The 22,409-nt window shown below is 46.6% G+C and overlaps 1 protein-coding gene across 2 annotated transcripts in view; it reads left to right on the plus strand.

Annotated features, from left to right (window-relative positions):
- csmd3b (CUB and Sushi multiple domains 3b) overlaps positions 1-22,409 on the plus strand; it is a 2,718,576-nt gene that overhangs the window by 2,460,951 nt on the left and 235,216 nt on the right. For both annotated transcript variants that reach the window (XM_072467431.1, XM_072467430.1), the window contains one exon: positions 16,200-16,388. In XM_072467431.1, coding sequence (XP_072323532.1) covers positions 16,200-16,388 — 189 coding nt within the window. The remainder of the gene's footprint in view (positions 1-16,199; positions 16,389-22,409) is intronic.

Raw genomic sequence — 22,409 nt, forward strand, 5'->3', positions numbered from 1 at the left:
TCATAAAAGTCTATGTGGTGTAAAATGGAATATAACAAGCAAACGCTTCAACAAGAGATAAGCTGCAGAATTGCCCGTTCTTGTGAGACGATTTTAAGACAGACAGGCTGCAGCTGTGTTTTTCCCTGTTGTGGGATGTTAAACATGAAAGAAAACTGGTTTCAAGGTTTCACAGACCCAAAAAGACCCCTATCCTAGGGAAGACCCCTAACCTGGCCCCCTCCAGCCCAGCCCAAACCCTCTGTGGTAAACGTATTATGGCAACCATTCACCACTGTATTGCATTGTACTATGCTGTTGCCCTTGTGGGCTCCACCTATGGACTATTGTATTGTATTACACCACTTGTATCATTTTGGTGCCCTTGTGGGCTCTGCCCCTGGCTCCGCCCCCTTGAGGGGAGGTATATAGAGCAGCTGCCCTGTAGGCGGTTTTCAGTGCAGAGCAGTATCAGGCAGGCACTGTTCTAGTTGATTAAAGCCACTGTTCACTTCAACTCTCTGTCTCGTGTGAATTGATGGTCGCATCACTCTCCAACCTCCAGCTTCCTTGAAGGACACCCGAAGGCATCTGTCCAGCACCTTACGTGCCCTTGTGTTCCCTGGAGGTAAGTGCAGAGAGGTACTCGCCTCCTTGCACATGCTCGGAGTCGATGGCACCTTGGTCCCACATTTAAAGACCTGTAGTGATTTGTGCCCTGATAACTTCCCACTGTGGGGGTAGCAGGAGCTTACCAAGAGGCCGCTGCATTCGACTTTAATCTCACTAATGAGATTAAAATGAGTGTAAATAATGTCTGATCAGGTTCCCAACCTTTCTGGGCGAGATCCTGATCAAGCCAGCTAGAGCAGGCCGGGAGCATCGGAAACTATTTAACTCCTGGTACAAATGCCGTTTTGGGCCTCTTCCAGAATAGTCCTGACGTTGCGGGATTTCTGCCTGGAGTTGAAGTAGTTTATACTTTTACAAATGCAACCATGACTAAAAGGATGTTTTCTCAGATGAGTTTGTGCAATTGAGACAGATTGTTTGCAACTGTTTTCAACAGCTTAATACAACAAAAGACCACCATGGAGTTGAATATTAAGGCACACCACAGGTGTATTTGGAGGTTGTGGGGTCTTGTAAAGTAAAGTGGGTGGCCTTCCGATTGCCTTCCTGCCTACCCCCAACTTGTCTCACATATTATGGTGGCTGATTGAAGAGGGAGAGAGCCTGCGCAGGCTGGCCTTTACCTTTGAACCTGGGCCCCAGGAGTTGGATTTTCCAAGGTGCTGTATTCACCTGTTCCCTGCCCGAAAAGTCAGTCATCACCCAGCCCATCAGAAACCCAGTGACACTACACCAGGAACAGCCTTAATTGATTGAGTAAGACCCTAACGAGCTGCTGACCAATCTGGCTGACTCGCAGCGCTGAAGTGCCAGAATTGAGTGGTGTACATGACTTGGATTACAGGCAGTGATGGAACCAAGAAATAATTCTGGTATCTTAGACCCCACTGCGAGCAAGGAGGGGAGTGAGGGTGGTTAGGGTCGAGAGGCCAGCCAGAAGATAATGATTAAGGGGGTGGACGGTACAACCTTGAGGGCATGGGTCATCGGGGAACCTCCAAACCTCTCCATTCTGACTGACAGGTACAGCAAGTGATTAGGAAAGAAAATAGAATGTTGGCATTTATTACAAGGGAATTGAATATACAATATTAAAATGTTGCTATAGCTGTACAGGGCCTCAATGAGACCACATCTGGAATGCTGTGCATGGAAAGGCTATAATTGTATGGCAAACTGTTCAGGGGTTTCTTCCGAGTGATTCCTGTGATGAAGGGGTAAACCTATGAGAGGTTTGTGCAGGTAGGGCCTATACCCATTGGAGTTTAACAGAATAAAAGGTGATCACATTAAAAAATGGAAGTTCCAGCGGAGGCTTGACAAGGCTGAAGCTGAGAGGGTGAGTAAACCTTGGGGACACATTTTGAAAATTAGGAATCTCTCATTTCAGATTTTGTAGCTCCTACAATGACTATCACTCAATCCTAGCTCTGCTGAGACTAGAGAGCAGCTGGTTAATCTGATCACAGGTGGGGGTGGAATTTCCACTCTAAATCAATTTAGGCTACTTCCAGTGTATTACCCCTGTGGGGCAGCCACCTCTGAGTCGACGGGCTCAAGACCAACTTTTCTGTCAGACTGGTGGCTGGGGGAAAATCCATCTCCATGTAAAAGGACACATATCAGTTAAAAGAAACAGAAAGCAGTGGGGATCAAAACACAATATATATTTCTATAACTCTCCTCAAATCCCATAGTTAGGTTAAAACCTGAATAAAAAATAGTGAATTATTTGTGGGGAACCATGAAAATGCTCTCTTTGTGCATTTTTTTCTCTTTAAAAACATTGCAAAATTGTGGCGTATGAATTGGTCCCTCAGCTGAAGCACTTTAAAAGAATTGTTTCCATGAAAAGACTTGTCACATAAAGCAGGAACCAATAGTGTGCTTTGCTATCCAAGGGATTAGATATGTTGCTGTGCTAGTGAATGTTTAAATCCTATGAGACAAAAGCAGTTGCGATGCAATGGGCTGCCTGAAGATAAATGCTCTGGCATCTTCATCTGTCAAACAATAAAGGAAGAGAACATACAAGTTAATTTTTATATTAGCATACAGAATGCACTCCTTTCCCCTCTTATTCTGAACAAAGGAGAAAATTAATTACTCAAAATAAATTTTAATGTATTGCCTCATTACAACAGCTTTAACTTAACAAGAACCTAAAAACTCTAACCAGAGGACATGTGATTCTCTGATCTATCAAAAAAGGGCTGGTTTAGTAAAGCTGATGAGAAATTTTTGGAATAAAAAAGATTATTTTCATATCTATTAACAGCCTGACACCAGAGAGTTTCTGTATTGTTCTGCTAATCTGTGGCTTAATCAGAAAAACCGTCATAATAGCTGTAATTACTATTGCTGAAAAGGTCATTTTGTTGAAGCTTTTTATCTTGCACTCATCAGAACAATGGCAAGAATACTGATATCAGGGGAAAAACAATGTTATGATGTATGAGAAAAGGGTGCTGGTTGGTTGTCAAGTAGACCTTATAGAATTTACAGTGCAGAAGGAGGCCATTCGGCCCATCGAGTCTGCACTGGCTCTTGGAAAGAGCACCCTACCCAAGGTCAACACCTCCACCCTATCCCCATAACCCAGTAACCCCACCCAACACTAAGGGCAATTTTGGACACTAAGGGCAATTTATCATGGCCAATCCACCTAACCTGCACATCTTTGGACTGTGGGAGGAAACCGGAGCACCCGGAGGAAACCCACGGACACATGGGGAGGATGTGTAGACTCCGCACAGACAGTGACCCAAGCCGGAATCGAACCTGGGACCCTGGAGCTGTGAAGCAATTGTGCTATCCACAATGCTACCGTGCTGCCCAGTCAAGCTGCCTGGTTTAAATTCCAAACAATTGCTTGGCAGTTAATTGTCAGTCACCATCAACTGGTGCATTCATCATGGCAATGCCTCCACCAATCAGAGTCCACTTACCAGCCAATCAGCACTCTCTTCTCATAGGTTTGGGTTCTTGTAATTGTCTTGATGAGTGCAAGGCGAAAATCTTCAACAAAATGTTTGTGTGGACAGTTATTCTGCTTATGGATTATTACTTAATGGAATAGTTATTCAGACAAATTAAAACATGGAGCGCGATCGAACCATATTCGTTATAAAGTGTGGTAGCACGTGGAAAATGCGGGGGGTTTCCCAATAGTCGAACCGACGAGGCCGTCACTGGTATCCAACGTTAATGAGGCCACTTAATGGAGCCCTACAGGCTTCACGTCGAAATGACTGTCCTGTCGGCTGATTCACCGGAACCACACCCAGCAGCTCCCCGCTAACGAAGGGGAGCAGCACTTCAACTGCAGAGCAAGATCCAGTGTGGATGAGCAGAGAGATCTGTGTGGATGAGCGGAGAGATCTCGGTGACCATGTACATAGATCCCTGAAAGTTGCCACCCAGGTTGAGAGGGTTATTAAGAAGGCGTACGGTGTGTTAGCTTTTATTGGTAGAGGGATTGAGTTTCGGAGCCATGAGGTCATGTTGCAGCTGTACAAAACTCTGGTGCGGCTGCATTTGGAGTATTACGTGAAATTCTGGTCGCCGCATTATAGGAAGGATGTGGAAGCATTGGAAAGGGTGCAGAGGAGATTTACCAGAATGTTGCCTGGTATGGAAGGAAGATCTTATGAGGAAAGGCTGAGGGACTTGAGGCTGTTTTCGTTAGAGAGAAGAAGTTTAAGACGTGACTTAATTGAGGCATATAAGGTGATCAGAGGATTGGATAGGGTGGACAGTGAGAGCCTTCTTTCTCGGATGATGATGTCTAGCACGAGGGGACATAGCTTTAAGTTGAGGGGAGATAGATATAAGACAGATGTCAGAGGTAGGTTCTTTACCCAGAGAGTAGTAAGGGCGTGGAATGCCCTGCCTTCAACAGTAGTGGACTCGCCAACACTAAGGGCATTCAAATGGTCATTGGATAGACATATGAACGATAAGGGAATAGTGTAGATGGGCTTTAGAGTGGGTTCACAGGTCGGCGCAACATCGAGGGCTGAAAGGCCTTTACTGCGCTGTAATGTTCTATGTTCTATAGACAGCACTCAGCCATGCCAAAAGGAGACTTGCGCTGTGATTCGGGAATGCTGACCTGGCCAGGACCTGACGCGGTCGAGTCCAGGAGGGCTACCCTGTTCTCCCAAGGGGGTTGGAGGGTCAGCCACAGGACAGCCAGTGCCGCCTGGGAGGCAGTGGCAGGAGCCGTCAGCTCAGAGAGAGTCACCAGACGGACTGTCACGCAGTTCCGCAAGAAGCTCAAAGACCACCATCAGATCGCACAGGTGGTTTGGCATTGGCCTGGCGCCGGTTGTGCATGCCACCCTCCAGGGGCCCCACAGCATCTCTGCGCCTGCTCCCCAAGCACAATACCGCAACGTGCCCCCGGACACCCTGCCATCCAGCAGCACACCGCACTCGTGGCCATCGTAGTGCCCACACCTGCTCCCCGCCGTGCCCCCCCCCCCCCCCCCCTTGCGATGCATAAAATGTGCGGCTCACAATGCCCTCTCTGTGTTCCTGCATGAGAAGTTGGCCCACAGCAGACAGGAGAGGGGCCAGAAGGGCCGCCTGGTGCCGGACCTCATCCCCTACGAGGAACGAGCCCTATAGGTCATGGGGTGGCCGAGCACAGATTGGTCACCAACGTCGAGCTTGTTCTACGCTGCAAAGGTGAGGATCCAGTGAGGCCCCACCAGGTGACCCATTACACATATGTTGTTCATGCCAGAGTGATGATCCTTCACTCCCACTGACCACGTATCCATTCTCCCGCAACCCGGCAGTGCGGGCCCAGCCGAATGATCCCCCCCCCCAACGTTTCCCTAGAGATTACCTCGGAGGAGAGCTCCAAGGATGTCACCATCATCACGTCATGGCTCTCATTCCCATCATCCACCAGTGCAGAGACACACACCTCACTGGGCAAGAGTTGTGGACAGACGTCTGCGTCACATATTCTGGTGAGCATTAAACAGTTACAGATGCACATCAGGTGGAGACAGGAAAGTCCTTGAGAAGCAGCAGTCAGAGATCTACTCGACCCCAGGACCCAGCTGAGTCCTGATCGGATGTTGAGCCTCTGGTCCAGGCTGTCCAGAGCTGATGCAGTCGATAGGGTGTGACCGAGATATTCAGAGGGGGATGTCAGTGACACTCCAGTGGGTCCATAGCCAACTGGAGGAGTCCCAAAGGCTATGGTGAGGTACATAGTAAGGGCAATGCGTGGCATCAAGGCCAACACTACTATGGTGTTGACCGTAATGTAGAGCCTGGAGCACGACATGAGCACCATGAGTGGCGGTGTCCAAGGCATGGCTCAGTCAGTGACGGCCTTGGCTAAGCGCTTCAACAGCATATCCGAGTTGCTGGGGGACGTATCCTAGACACAGGTGGCCCTTTCCGAGGTGCTGCTGAGCATGTACCAGTCTCAGGTGGGCATTTCCAAGCTGCTCCATAGTATGTCCCGGTTGCTGAGGGTGGTGTCGCAGGCACAAGTTGACATTGACGAGGCACTGCATGGCATGGCCAGCTCACAGAGGAGCATCGCTCAGGGCAGCATCGCCAGGGTGCAGATGCTGGGAGCTGTGAGGGTTGGCAGAGCCAGAGGATACAGGAGCAGCTGGAGCCCAATCCTGCTGCCCCTTCATCCCAAGGTGGCCTCCAGAGCCCTACAGGCACCGTTTGGGAGGAGAGAGCACTGGAGACCTACGTGAAGCCCCCTACACGGAGATGACGGTGGTCACCAGCCCATCTGCGCCCAAACCCCCCCCAACCCCAACAACGGTGCATCTCTGGGTCAGCACGCAGAACAGGGTAGCCAGCAAGACATGGGCCACCTGCAAGTCGGCAGGTGCCCTTCAGCCCCAAGCCCTCCAGAGGTCGTCCGCCAGGGGCATCAAAGGCCTCAGGTCGCCTCTGCTGTGCATCCTGGGGAAACACGTAGATGTAGCGGTAGAGCCAAGAGGACAAAGAAGATTGAGGATCACAGAGAGGGCACTGGGGGATCAGGGGGGCAGGCAGCACCATCAGTAGCTCGGGACAGTTGGAGGTCACTGTTGTACACCATTAAACATACATTAAACCCGAGATATGTGAAGTCTCTGTCACATCATTCCACACTGTGAGCTGGTTTGTGTCCACCTCCCTCTTTTGCCCTCTGTTCTCCCCCACCCCCAGGCATCCTGCTATGTGGCCTGCCCCTACCTCTCCCCCCTCCCCAAGGAGGGGGATGTCAGTGATGTGTGTGAGCACGCACTCAGCAGAAAGACAGGAGTCATACTATGACTTGGAGGCATAGGTTGAGGAGCACCAGAGCTCAGCGGGGTGGGGAGAGGGAGGGAGATGACGGACAAAGTCACATTCTATGTGAAACAGGCGAGGATGAGGGCCTCCCTGATCATCTGGGTATGCCAGACCCTTGACGCCGCCGCCTGTACTCCATCCTCCATTTGGTCCCACAGCTCTTCCTCGGGCTTGTCCTCCAGCACTTTCTGGTCCGGTTCATCTTCGTCCTCTTCCTCGGACGTGGCTGCATGTTCCTCCGCCTCCACCTCCACGTCGCCGTGTTGCTGTGCCAGGTTGTGGAGAAGATAGCAAACCACCACAAAGCGGGCAACCCTCCGAGGGGTGCACTGCAGTGCACCACCAGAACGATCAAGTCATCAGAACTCCATTTTCAGCAGTCCGATGCACCCCTCAATGACAGACCAGGTGGCCACATGGGCTTCATTACATCAGGTCTCTGAATCGGTCACCGGCCTCTGCACTGACAACATCTATCAGGATCTAAGTGTGGTACCCCTTATCCCCCAAGAGTCTAGCGGTCATCTTGGGATGTACCTCGAAAATGCCGGGGATCACAGACTGCCCAAGGATGTAGCTGTCATGCACGCTCCCTGGGAAGCGTGCACACATGTGCATGACCCAGAGGTGGTGGTCGTACACAAGTTGAACATTTAAGGAGTGGAACTCCTTCCTGTTGATCAAGGCTGCTCTCAAACCGCCCGGTGTGCGCAAGGCGTCATGCATGCCATCTATCACCTCTGGACTTGGGGCATCCCGACAATGGCAGAGATTCCTGCTGCCCAGTCATCTTGTTGTGTTTGGTCCAGGTCAAAGTTTATGTTGCTGGCTTCCCGAGCAAACAGGGAATCCGTGACTTCACAGATGCAGTTGTGGGCTGTAGATGGGAAATGCCACGCATATCCCCGTTCGAGCCCTGGAATGATGCTGAGGCATAGCAGTTCAGGACTGCAGTGACCTTGGCCATGGGCAGAGGGTATTCTCCTCTTTCACATGCAAGGACATGGCACAAGTGCCGTGCAGCCTCCTTGTTGAGGCAGAGCCTCCTGTGGCACATGCTGCCTGTCATCTGTTCGAAAAACCAGTGATGCCTGTACACCTTGGGCCATCGCCGGTCTCCCCCTCTGGATCCCTCCCTGGCCTGATGGGCGGCCGGGTTCTCGGGGTGTGGGGTGGGGTCCTGCACATGGGCTGCCACCTTGAGTCTCTGTCGATGCCGCTGCTTCTCAGGCATCTGGTCGCTTGGCCAGCCACCAGCACTGCGATGCCAGCTTCTGCAGGGCCCACAATATTATCCAAAATGTGATATCTCTAAGGAATTGGAGAGGGCGAGAGACCAAATAGCAGTTGTGGCTTCCACCTTGGAAATTTCAGATCCAGAAACCTCCCCTATCCACATCCCCTGCCAACCCTTGGGGTGCCATCTAACTTGCCCTGCGCATGTACTATTGGCCCCAGGAAACTCCCTTGGGCACTGGATCCCACATCCCAGACACCTGCTGGGAATGTTACCTGGACCGGGCGCTGGTTTCCTCCCTGACCCACACACCCAAACTCTGGTAGCAGGAGTGTCCCCAGTGCTATGGCCCAGTTCCTGGTTGTTGCCTCTGTGGTATTGATACAACCGGAGTTCAGGCAATGTGCCCGAGCCTCTCAGTCTGATTGGGATGCTGGGCAGTAACACCAGCCTACGACATAGCACATGTACCGACGGGGATCCTCTTGGAAACTGTGAAGTGCTCGCATTACTAGAATTGCCAATTCCACATTAGCAATAGCCTTCAGTTTTGCAGTCAGATGCCACCACGGTCAGTGGGAGTTAAAGTGACCACCACCATATTACCACGAACAGGGCTCTGTCCTGGGTGTGTTTGGTGGGACAGACGGGCACCAGCTGAAGCTGCTTCCATTATGAGTATACATGAGCTGGGGGGTGGCATGCCAAGCCCGCAGGTGCTGGATAATCCCCCCTCCCCCCCCCCCCCCCCCAGCCCCCCCCCCCCCCCCCCCCCCCCAGCCCAGGGGGTGATACCCTACCGATGGCGGCCGCCTCAGTGCCCCCGGACTGATTCCCTGATTTCCAAGGTGGCTACTCATCTCCTCGGATCCCCACAGCAGCTACTCAGCCAGCTTTACATTTAGGAAATGCTGTACTAAACAGCGTGTTTGCTCGCTGCGGAGGTGGCTAAATCACAGGTGGTCATTCGATAGGGCATCCTTCCCATTAAGGGGATGGAGATTGGCCTTAATTGGTGGTTATTGGTCCCTCGCTATGCCACGGCGGACTCCGTATCTCACCAACGGGAGAGGGCCGGTTAAATCGGAAACGGGTCGACACCTGGCGTGGTTCTTGATTTTGGCCTCTCTAACCTGCCCGCTCATTCATGCGCCTGGCGCATTGAGGCCGATAGATCACGCCCGGAGGTTTCACTAAGGTTTATATCTTCTGAGCCATAAAATAAACAATGGCAAAAAAATCAAACCTTGCTCACTTTGCACCTCAAACAATCATAGCCTCTACTGTCATTAACACAATGACCTTTAACTGTTCTTCACACCACTTGACGTGCTTGATTATATTTATAAAGAATGATTGTGTTCGGATGACTTGACAGTGCCGATAAAAGTTCTAATCGGGGTGAATGAAACCTGCAAATGATTAATCTAAGGTTCACTGTGTCACAATGAACTACCGCAGCACGGTAACCTTGTGGATAGCACAATTGCTTCACAGCTCCAGGGCCCCAGGTTCGATTCTGGCTTGGGTCACTGTCTGTGCGGAGTCTGCACGTCCTCCCCGTGTGTGCGTGGGTTTCCTCCGGATGCTCCGGTTTCCTCCCACAGTCCAAAGATGTGCAGGTTAGGTGGATTGGCTGTGATAAATTGCCCTTAGTGTCCAAAATTGCCCTTAGTGTTGGGTGGGGTTACTGGGTTATGGGGATAGGGTGGAGGTGTTGACTTTGGGTAGGGTGCTCTTTCCAAGAGCCGGTGCAGACTCGATGGGCCGACTGGCCTCCTTCTGCACTGTAAATTCTATGATAATTTGTTGGAATCTCAACTATTCATTGTAAGACTTTGCTCCAGCTAAAATCAAGAAAACAAAGCTTCTGAGTGTCTTATACTCATACTTGGAAATAACATCAGTGTTTCAAGACATTTATAATCATTCAGTACCAAAATGTTTTTTGTCATTCGGATATCATCAACTCTTTTTTTCTATTACTCATTTCAAAATATTTTCTGTAATTGTGTGCATACCAATTTCACACCAGGTTAAGATGGAAGTACTGTTGAGTGAGATTTTCCTGCCCCAACCACCGGTGGGATCTTCTGGTCCTGTCAACGTCGACCCCTTGCACCAGGTTTCCCCGAAGCGACTGAATGAGCTGTGGACTGGAAGATTTCACCAGCAGCCAATGACTCACCGCATCCGCTGTGGGAAAATATGTGGAGGCAGGGAGCTGGAAAATCCTGTCCATTGGCCCACGCTATGCAGGAAGGCCAGCAATTTTAGCTGCATGACCTGCTGTTTAGCCAGGGTGGATTTGGGGGAAGCCTCCTTTCAGGGTCCCGGGACAGGGACAGTTGGAGGCACCAGTCGTCATTAGGTTATTCTCTCCCTTTAACTCACCACCCTGAAGTGATCCACCCTCACCGACGACTCAGACTGCCTTGATTCTTCATCATGGTGGTATTGCCTGTGGCCCCAGCACTGGCCACCATTCCCAACTGGTGCTGCTGGGTCTACAGAGCAACTGGCCATCCTAAGGCAGGTAACTCTCTAAGGCAGGACTTCCTACTGAGATAGGAGTCGAAGGCTCACCTTAAAGTAAATAATGCTGCTCCCGACATTAAACAGGGTCATAGACAGGACCCTCCTCCTAAATGGCGCTGACATTGTAGCTCTAAAGATTCAGCTCCATGACTCCCACATTCTGCTCCGAGCATCTAATGTTGTACTTCTCATCATGGTCCCCATGTTAGCAGCTGAAGAACAAGTTCCTTGTTCTTGTGCTAATGTGTTGCCCAAATGGCATCCAATGAAGCTTGCAACAGCAGTGGACAATATTTTGGAGGCAAAACAGCACATGTAGCACCTAAAGGTAAGCACTAAGGAGTCAAATTTCACAGCCTAAATTTCTAGAGCGGGTTATAGCAATGCATGAGGTGTAAGAGTTCCATTTGGGATCCAAGGACATAGCCAAACTAAGAATTTCAACAGCTGATGGAAGACTTTGGTTGGAGCCATCAAAGGTGGGCAATGCATTGTATGAGACATGAATGGCATGATCTGCCATTCCCAACTAATAGCAAAGTCAACCCTTGTGTTTCTCGAAGAATTGAAAGAAATTTTTACTGATTCATGTAAAGGCTTGGACCAGATCAAGAGATTCAAATTTTGCAGGATGTTCCTCAGCAGATTTAGTTTAGAGTCTTGAAAATTCTAATGTACGTTGTAGACACTTGCAGCCTTGTCGTATTACATGAATGTTTGTGTTAAATATACATTATTCAAGCAATTCTAAATGAAATTAAAGTAATAGACCCATTTTGTTTGACTTAAATGAAAAAAGCTTGTTCATTCTGAAGTTTGTGTGGGCTTTTTGGAAAACAGTTGCTGCAGAATTTTGCTTTCAACGCTTAATTTACAATCAGAATTGCTCCTGAGCCTCTTCTCCCAGAATGAAGCTACGTTCAAGGAGAGCACGTCATGATCAGTCTTGGGTGCCAAGGTCAACACAGCTGATTCATGGCACATTCAATCTTCTTGTAATTAATTTTAATGATTGGAAAATGAGGGACACTGACCTCCATTCTTGATTCTTCAATTTGCACCCACATCGAGTTCGGAATGTGCAATTGGATGACATCATTATGAAATCTGTCCTTCCTGTTTTGTATGTGAAACAAGGATGTGATTTCTGAGTCTCACTAACCCATAGGTTCATATTACAGAGATTAAAAGAATGCCTGAAAACACAGGGAATCGGAAATAAGAACTGACAATATTAGATGGGCCCAGTTCACATCTGCCTTGTCCTTCGTGTGGCCATTTTGCACTGATATAAAAGGATTGAAAATGCAGTTACAAAAGTGATAATATTCCTCTAGTGCAGTTAATAACCTGATTTCCAGATGGCCTAAACCATTACTTGAGCTTTGTATCCGGATGTAGGAAAACCTCATTGTCGATCCAAATTGAAGAAATCCGTCAGATGGGCAAAAAAATGTTGAAATTGTTTTTCAGCAGGAGAACCTACTCTTCTGTCAACTCTGTTCCTACATTAAGATTAAGCACACCAATGAGTGCAGTACCTTTGTCGTATCTGAGCGAAAATGACCATCACACACACAGAATAGTGCCATGGTTAGCAGTATTTGCTGGAATAGTTTCATGGATTAATGTGTGAGCCAGTTGACTTTCACATCTCCATCTGTTATTTGTAAATTATTGACTTTTGTACTGTAATGCATTACTTTTGTTAACTTGGTAATGTGTGTTGACACACTTTGCAGCAAGTTCCTCAATATGGAAACATTTGACTAATTTATTCCAGGTTTCTAGACAACATTTCTCAATCCAGCTCACTCAGATTTATCCTAGAAATGTTTCCTGTAACACTCTCCTGCCCTATTTCCACCTCTCAGCAATTCATAGGAAAGGTTAAGAGAAACCTTTCCTCAACATGGAGGCAATGGCACTGGCATTCCTTTTTGACCTGAGGAGTTATTAGTCAGCTGCAGCACACCAAGTGTTCTGTAGCTCACACATCTGCATTTGTTCGCGTAGTAAAGAACCATTTTTGTTCCAAAGAATCCTTAAATCATCTCTGTGCACCCTTATTAACTTGTGCAGTCTGTCATTTTGCTAAATTACAGTGAAATCACAATAACTATCATCTAACTTGAATGTATCCTCAAACCTTTCTAGAAACACAAAATAGAGCAAACGTAAACTTACTTTTAACAAAGCTTGTAAAATAAATATTTCTGATTTTGAAACTTGATCAACATTATCATTCTTGAAAATTATTTAATTTCTCATAATCTGTATAAAATTGAACACTGAGCTACAAATTAAGTATTACTTAATTTTAGAATGGGTTATCTTTTTGTTCTTATCACTGCAAGTTTGTTTGCCAAAGAATGACCACATGAAAATGAAAATCGCTTATTGTCACAAGTAGGCTTCAATGAAGTTACTGTGAAAAGCCCCTAGTCGCTACATTCCGGTGCCTGTTCGGGGAGGCTGGTACGGGAATTGAACCATGCTGCTGGCCTGCCTTGGTCTGCTTTAACAGCCAGCTATTTAGCCCAGTGTGCTAAACCAGCCCCTTGATCATTGTTATGATCTTGAGGGAGATCAGTAACTTGCAAAAAGAAATACAAACTCCCAGTTTTTATCTGAAAGAAATATGCTGCAAAATTTCATGTTTTGAACAAGGAACTTTTACTGTACAAGAATTAAACAAAACAAGTACTATTAAATTAATGCTCTATTTCTGGCTTCTTCCTTTTTACTTGGGCGTCTTCGCAATGCTGTTTGATCATCCTTCTGTATCTCCTTCTGTCAGTTAGCCATTCCTCTTCCATCACACCACAATGCTGCTTGATCATCCTTCTGTATCTCCTTCTGTCAGTCAGCCATTTCTCTTCCATCACACTGTGCTTAAGTCTCTTATTACCGCATCTTTCCGTCTGGTCTTAGGCCTTCCTCTGATCCTTCTCCTTCTTCCTGCTAGTCCCATCCTCATTACTCACCTCATTTCCAATCTCTCTTTCTTAAACAGATGGCCACACCATGTCAATCCCATCTTGGTTATTTTCTTTGATGCTCCCACAATCTTCACTGACTCCTGATGTGCTCGTTCCTGATTTTGTCCTTTGTTACTCATCACATCTATGTCAGCATCTGCATATTACTAGTTTCCGTGGTTCCTCTCATTTTAATGTTCCCAGGCTTCTGCGCTTGTTTCAGATAACCTTTTGATACTGGTCTCAGGTGATTGCAAGCACCCATGACTGGCAGCTTTAGCTTTCTATGGGAAAACACATGGATAAGCCATTACAAAAGGTTACCTCGCTGGCAACCTATTCCCAGGGCAATGTGGCACTCCTGGAATGCTCCAGATTAAGATTCAAACCCATCATCTGCATTTCCCAAACCTGCCCTTTGATCTGAAATGTATATGGATATATACAGAACTTCCCTTGTTTATCAATTGCTTTTCAACCTTCATTTAATCTGGGGAATTACATGAATAATTTACACCTCTAACGAGGAAAGAGCAATTGGTCCCATACTTACTATCTTCACTCCCCAGCTAACGGGCCCATATACCGTTTCTTGGCTCTCACCCTTCTAACTCTGACCTTGTAAGAACACTTGAAAGGATGTTTGATGTGTAACTATCTTGGGTGATATGGCAATTTCTGAATTTCAGAGTTTCAATTACATTACTGCAGAAGCGTGCCCCTTTAAAGGGGTGAGTTTTTGGAAGGTCATGTGACCTGTAGCGCCAATCAAGCCAGAGCGCGTGAATCCATGAGCTGAGCTCGGATTTTACTGTTAGTTAACAGTTTGGAGTCGTGGAATACGGAGCCTTTATCTAACGATCTGTAAATTGTTATTTGCCGTAAAAAAATGTTTATTCCTTTAATCTACTTAGTGGTCGCCAGCCTTTCAAGATACTACATTTATAAATTTTAATTTCCCCCAAACTGAAAGTTATGATCCAATGACATATGAATCATGAAACTAAACATTTTCAGATTATTATTGAGAAATTAATGGAGACTCGAGACAGCATAATTCTGTTTAGCTTAAGAATCACTCTTGAATATTGCCCTATTTTGAAATGAAATTCTTTTTAACTAAAGCAATCACCTCTTGGAGAAATCTGAATCAGTTGCTGTGGTTCTCCGAGATTTTAACAATGTATAGGAGAACTTGCACTTTATCAGCAGACATGAAAATTGCTTAATAGTGAATCCCTTAACAATCAGATGGTGAAATTCTGTTCCCTATCACTATTGAAACTAGTACCACAAAAGGTTGAGGACGTCTGTGTGAGGCATGACACACTTCTAGCAAAGTCAATTCAGTGCCTCATGCTGGGAAGGGCGCAAGTGCAGGTATTTCATGCATACACCTGAAGCGTCCCAACTGGTCAAAATCATGGCTTCAAACAGCCACCCTGGCTGATTTGCTGCATCAATTCCAAAAATGGAACATGCAGGTCCATAAAATGCATGTCACCCATCCAAGAACAAGCATTCAGCCGCAAGAGAGAACCTCCACTAGCATTATTTCAAGGGCCAGTAAGTTTACGTTTGCTTTATTTTGTATTTATAGATAGGTTTGAAGACACATTCAAGTTAGATGATAAAGTTATTGTGATTTCACTGTTATTTAGCAAAATATAGGGCTCAAGAGATGCTGCCCGCTATCAATTTTACTCTATTCTGCTCGGCGGTAATTGATCATCTAATCAGGCAAAGGAGAGGGAAGCATTTAATTTATTTTTTTACGTTGTTTTTGGGTAATCTACCTGCCACAGTTGATTAGTTGGAGGAATGGGAAAATAAGGGGAGTTGGATGTGAGGTTGGCCTCATTGGAAAGTGTGTAGGGTTAGGTGACATATCCAGCTATCAAAACTGATCCTGAGTGCTAGGGATTGCTGATGGATGAACAAAGGGTTTATGGTGCATTGAGCAGCATGGGAGATTGATGGTGCGATAGTTAGGGAAGTTCTGTGAAGATGTATTCACTGAACTTGACAACCCACGTGAGCTCATTGAACCTCTTGTGGCAATGCTGCTAGTTCCTTCAATCAATACTACAGGAGTTGGCCTCCCTGGATTAAAACCCATCTGGTTTAAATCTTGCAACGAAATGCGAGATGTTTGTAAACTACTCTTTCTTTTCTGAGGGATTACCTTTAGCCTACTGGTGTGATATCATCCCACTTATCCTTTAACCTCTACCTTTGTCAATGGGTACAAGCATGGGAAGATCATGGAACACGTGGCTAAAAGCAGGTGGGGAACAATTTTTAACACTATACAAAAGTAAAAAGCACCATGCTTTTTCAGTAAGAGTAACTTGGGATTAAGCATAATCGCAAATAGCAATCGGTGGACAGAAATAGAATTTAATGTGATTTGCTTTTTCCACTCAAAATTGTGTCTATGATTAAATTAGTTATTTGCTTGATTATTTGGTCTGGCCATCTAATTCGTAACGTACATATTTCCACAGCATACCAACTACAAAGTTGTCCTGACCCTCGCCCGTTTCGAAATGGCTTTGTTATTGGGTACGATTTATCGGTGGGACGAACCATCTCGTTTGAATGTTTTGCTGGCTACACTTTAATTGGGGAGGCAGCACTCACTTGTTTGCATGGCATAAGTCGTAACTGGAACCATCCTATACCTAGATGTGAAGGTAAGTAGCAAACACATGTTCGCCCTGCATCTTTCATGTGTATTGGATATCTGTGTGTGTGACAATTGCTTCATTAATCCACTGTTGTGATCTGCCACAATGTGAAAACCTTGGAGCAAATCCATGTAGCGTACAGTATTGTGGATTCTTGCTGTGTTGAACAGAAATGAATATTCTCCGTTTTTTCTGCTGTTCATTTGCTCAGTTGAACAATAACAATGCAGCCTATTCACAATCAACTCCTTTAAAAGGAAGTCCACAAAGGGGAAATCCTGGTTTCAAGCATAGCTAATGAAAGGTTCTGGAAGTAATAACTGATTCCCAATTGTTTTATCTATTTACTGTTTGACTCCTGGGAGAAATGGTCATTCAAGTAGAATTTCTTCTGACTTTAAGCTTTGTGGGACGTCTGTTAGCATCTATTTCTCTCAAGATTCCCACAAGGTTTTATTGGTTTGTTTACATGAGTTAACTAAAAATACAGGAGATGTTAACTGAAGAAACTGAAGTGAAAAATAGCATTTAAACAATTCAGTAAGAAAAGTAAGCTTCCTGACTCAGAAAAGATTCAATGCATATTCCTCATGAGAATTGTTAATGCCCAGTTCTCTTTGAGAGCAGCAAGTTTAAAAAAAAAAAAAAAAAAATGACTTGGATAACAATTTCCCTCATCACAATGTGCAGTGGCAAGATCGATGATTTTGTGAAGATTCCTTTTTTTGGTATTTGTAACAAAATCATAAATATATTCTAAAACAAGATGCCTGCGCTCTAGTTCTGCATTGAATCCATATTGCTCAGGAAGATTTGCCCTATTATGAAATAAGAATTTAGCTGAAAGCATGCATTTTATAATTAAGCTTTCAAGCTAAATACTATCACAATCCTGCATAATAATGAAAATGTACAGAAGCAATTTTTTTGTCCAGTCATTGCACCTAAATTTTATTTATGTAAAATGATTTTTTCTAATTTGTGGATCAATAGCATTTTCAATCAACAAAACGGTGCATCCTGTTGGAAATGTTCCACTAGCTTGATTAGAAGAGGTAACGAAAATGTGACAATCTACTAAAAGGGAAGATTAATGCAAATTAATAAAAGGGAAGATTAACACAAAAATAGAACATGATTTCAGCAGCTGCAGGATTTCATGGAATGTCCAAATAACTGAAAAAATAGATTATAATCTCTCGGAAACACTCTTCCGGTTAGTCAGTGATTTGCTCAAGAGATTGGTTGTTAAATTTTCTAAGGCCAATTTCTAACTGAATAGTATTTTGCCTTTTCTGGAGGACCAGAACACAAGGGGGGTAGAAGTCAGCTATGCAAAGCCTTGTTTAATCCACACCCGGAGTGCAGTGAGCAGTTCTGGCCACCGTACCTTATATAGGCCTTGGAGGGAGCACAGCGTAGATTTGGCAAACTGACACTTGGGCTCCAAGGATTAAACTACCTGGAGAAATGAAATAAATTTAGCTTGTATACACTGGAACTTAGAAGGTTAAGGAGTGATATATTGATGTTTTAAAGGTATGAAGGAGAACAGTTAAGCTGGATAGGGAGAAAGTAAGTATGGTAGTTGGAGAATTCAGCACGAGTCCAGCAGGGTTCACAGTCTAAAAATTAAAATAGATCTTTCTGGGATTACGAATTGCTCACCAAATGAAGGTGATAAATGTTTGGAACTCTAATTAACAAACAACAATCGATTTGAGATCTCTTGCTGATTTTAAAACTAAGATTGATAGATATTTGTTATATATATTCTTACATGGGATGCAGGTGGCACTGACAAGGCTAACATTTCTTGAGCATCTCTAATTGCCCTTGAACTGAATGGCTTGCTGGGCATTTCAGAGGGCAGTTAAGAGACAACCACATTACTGTTGGTCTAGAGTCAAATGTAGGATTGACCAGGTAATGACGGCATATTTCCTTCCCTTTTAAAGGACATTAGTGAACCAGATAGGATTTACAACAATCAGCAATGGTTTTGTGGTCATCATTAGACTTTTAATTGCAGGTTTTTAGTTAATTCAAATTTCACCATCTGCCATGGTGGGATTCGAACTCTGGTCCCCAGAGCATTACCTTGGGTGTTTAAATTAGTTGTCCAGTGACATTACCACTGTGCCACCACCTCCCCAATCTGTGTTAGTCAAAGATATTAAGGGATATGTTGGAAGAGGTTCAAGTAGCTAAATGGCCTAGTCCAGTTCCTGTGGCAGAAAGGAGATGTGACTTGGGTATATTAACAGAAGTTGATTGTGTAAGTGAATTAATGCTTTGAAGACAAGGGAGATCAATTGAAAGAAAAGAGTACACTTTTTGGGCGTCATTCTCTGACCCCCCAGCGGATCGGAGAATGGCCGTTGGCAGCCGTGAATCCCGCCCCCGCCGGTTGCCGAAGTCTCCGGTACCGGAGATTGGGCGGGGGCGGGAATCAGGCCGTGCCGGTTGGCGGGCCCCCCCGCTCAATTCTCCGGCCCAGATGGGCCAAAGTCCCGCCGAGAAATTGCCTGTCCCGCCGGCGTAAATTAAAGTAGGTATTTACCGGCGGGACAAGGCGGCGTGGGTGGGCTCCGGGGCCCTGGGGGGGGGTGCGGGGCGATCTGACCCTGGGGGGTGCCCCCACGGTGGCCTGGCCCGCGATCGGGGCCCACCAATCCGCGGGCGGGCCTGTGCCGTGGGGGCACTCTTTCCCTTCCGCCTCCGCAACGGCCTCCACCATGGCGGAGGCGGAAGAGACTCTCCCCACTGCGCATGCGCGGGAACTGTCAGCGGCCGCTGACACTCCCGCGCATGCGCCGCCCGGGGATGTCATTTCCGCGCCAGCTGGCGGGGCAACAAACGCCGTTTCCGCCAGCTGGCGGGGCGGAAATCCCTCCGGCGCCGGCCTAGCCCCTCATTGTCGGGGCTTGGCCCCCAAAGATGCGGAGCATTCCGCACCTTTGGGGCGGCGCGATGCCCGTCTGATTGGTGCCGTTTTGGGCGCCAGTCGGCGGACATCGCGCCGTTGGGGGAGAATTTCACCCTTTATATTTCAAAACAAGTACTGATTTATTCTGAAGTGTATGAAATGCATAAGGAAATGGGAATTGAAGAAGGCCATTTTTAAATGGAGTCCTAATCTCTGGAGGCACCAACATAACCTCCAGCCCCCCACCCCCCAAAGCCCAACTCACTAGAAATGGAGTCCTTCGACCCCCCTACATACCCGGCCCAATCAGCACTGCGTGAAAAATGCCAGCTTGGCACCTTTGCAGTGCCCCTGCCAGGAGTCAGTGTCACCTGGACATCTTTGCAGTGCCAGGCTGGCACCAAGGTGGCACTGCCAGGATGCCACCCTGTCCAGAGGGCATGCTACTGGGGGCCTCCAATTTCCTGGGATACCCCCATGAGTGCCGTGCCGTCTGGTACCCGTTTGTGGAGACCAGTACTGAAAGGCCTTCGCCTGAGTTGTCCGAGGCAAAGGAGAAAGATCCCAATGCCTTGCCTGCCTCGGGAAACTGCATATAAAAGTGAGACTAGCTGTCTCGCTCTAATATACAGATTTGGCAAAAAGTGATGCTATGCACAATGGGCGGGATTCACATCGTAACGTCCCGCGAGATTGCATTAGGTCTTGTGAGGCGTTGCGGGCCGGGTTGATCCCGAGAGCGGGGTCTCCCAGTTTCTATTGACCACATTGCACCATGGCGCACTGCCTTTCAAGCACAACAAGGCCGATCAATCGTGCCCAATGTCCAGAAAATTGTTAATCTTGACAATGTAACCTGCAATGTAACAATGGCACTCAATTCTTGATTCTAAATTTCAAGGCACTGATTGCTCCAGGTGATTACTGTAAGCATCATTCACTGACTTACAGAGTTGCTCACTGACATATTGCTGACATTAGCTGAAAGGCTCTCAGACAGTGCCTCAGATTTAAAATACTTGACATTCATAAGGTTACAGGGAGTAACTTGATTAGAACATTAAGAGAGTCCTGGTATATTTCTTTAAAGCAGGCAGTATTTTATATTGAAACAACTTTTCTGCATTAACTAAAATTAATCCAATAGGATAAGAAGCCGAAGTTGAACTGAGCACAATTTTTTGACAGTTTTTACTTATGCATAGAAGTTGTGAGACAGCTGAGGCCACTAGGCCCAATCAATAAAAGTCGGCATTCACTTTCAATGCAAGTAAATGATCCTAATCACATTTACCTGCCCTCTTCTCAGATCCCTTTATTGCATTTTCTTAATCGTATTCAAACTATTATTTACTGTTGGCAGTTTTTGCTCCAGCTGCCAACATTGGAAGTGAATTCTATAGTCTCATTAAATTCTCATGGAAATAAATTTCTTTTGCACGGAGTGAAAAGTTACTTCTATTTAATTTTGTATTTGCAGTCCCTTATTCCACAATCCTTATCTACTGGAAACATCTATGCTGTCCTATATTTCTTTAATTTTAAACACTTCCATTTTGGGCTGCATTTAATCAAGCTCATTGTAACTGTGCCCTATTAATCACGGGAGACACTCCACTGATTAAGTCAGAGGGTGGAAGGAATTGACACTGGATTCCCTGCTACTGCTCGTGGAACGTTAATTGGCTCAATAATGATTAAGTGGGGACTGCATGGCTTTCCTATGTCCTCAGAAAGCCACCCAAGCAAACCCTGTTAAGGGTTTAGGGGAGGTGAGAGGGATTGGGGTCTCTGGAAGTCAGGCACTTTGTGCCTGATCGAGGGACCTGGCATCAGGAATGAAGTGCTACTGAAAGCTACCCCTTGCCTTTGCCCTTGCCCCTGAACCCGTTGCCGCTCACTCTCCTCCGACCCTTATCCGTGATCCTTATTCTGCCTTCATTTTGGCCTGGACCCCCTCAGTCATCCTGAACCTCTGGTGAGTGCATTATAGCCAGATGCCAGCACCCTTGTTGGCACTGGCAGCATTGAGGAGCTGCCAACCTCTGAATGGCTAGTTGCTTTCAGCGGCCAGGACTTCTGGGGCGGCACGGTAGGAAAATGTTTCACAGTGCCAGGATCTGAGGTTCGATTCCCAGCTTGGGTCACTGTCTGTGCGGAGTCTGCACATTCTTCCCGTGTCTGCGTGGGTTTCCTCCGGGTACTCCAGTTTCCTCCCACAAGCCCTGAAAGATGTGCTTGTTAGTTGAATTGGACATTCTGAATTCTCCCTCAATGTAGCCGAACAGGTGCTGGAATGTGGCGATTTCACAGTAACTTCATTGCAGTGTTAATGTAAGCCTACTAATGATGAGGCTACACCTGAAGACCTGTGTGCAGTTTTGATCTCTCTATCTAAGGAAGGACATTTATGTTCTTGAGGGATTACAAAAAATGTTCATTCGACTGGTTCCTTGGATGCAGGGATGGTTTTCTGAGCAGTGGTTGAGTTGATATGGTCTAAAGTCGTTGGAATTTAGAAGATTGAGAAGTGATCTAGCTGAATCACAGATTAGGTGCAATCTAGTAAAAAACAGAGTCTGTTCTGCGTGGGATTAGTGGGGCCATAGCCTTAATGACTCCACTATCTAATTGCACTCTTGGGGGGGTTTTCAGGGCTCAGCTGGGAACCTCCCGCCGAGGCTGCTGTTGCATTTCCTGTACTGAGGAGATCCACTCTTCAGTGCAAAAAGAGATCAGGGTGCCATTTCTAAACGGCGCCAGATCTCTTGACCCACCGACGTGACCCCATAATCCCTCTCCAATAGCCGAACAGCTGTCAGGGGGCGCTCAAACACCCTGCACCCGACCTCATATGGGCAGGGCACCTCCGGGCCCGATCCCCAACGTTGGGAAAATGTCACCTGGGCACCTTGACACTTCCAACCTAGCACTATGGCAGTGCTACATGAGCGCCCTGGCAATGCCAGGGCATCAGGCTGGCAAGGTGGCTGGGTGGCATCAGCAATGCCAGGGTGGCATCCGCAGTGCCAGGATGACACCCTGCCTAGATACCAACCATCCGGAGGCCTCAGATCGCCTGGGGGATTTCCCCAAAT

The sequence above is a fragment of the Scyliorhinus torazame genome, chromosome 11 (assembly GCF_047496885.1).
Source record: "Scyliorhinus torazame isolate Kashiwa2021f chromosome 11, sScyTor2.1, whole genome shotgun sequence".
Taxonomy (NCBI): domain Eukaryota; kingdom Metazoa; phylum Chordata; class Chondrichthyes; order Carcharhiniformes; family Scyliorhinidae; genus Scyliorhinus; species Scyliorhinus torazame.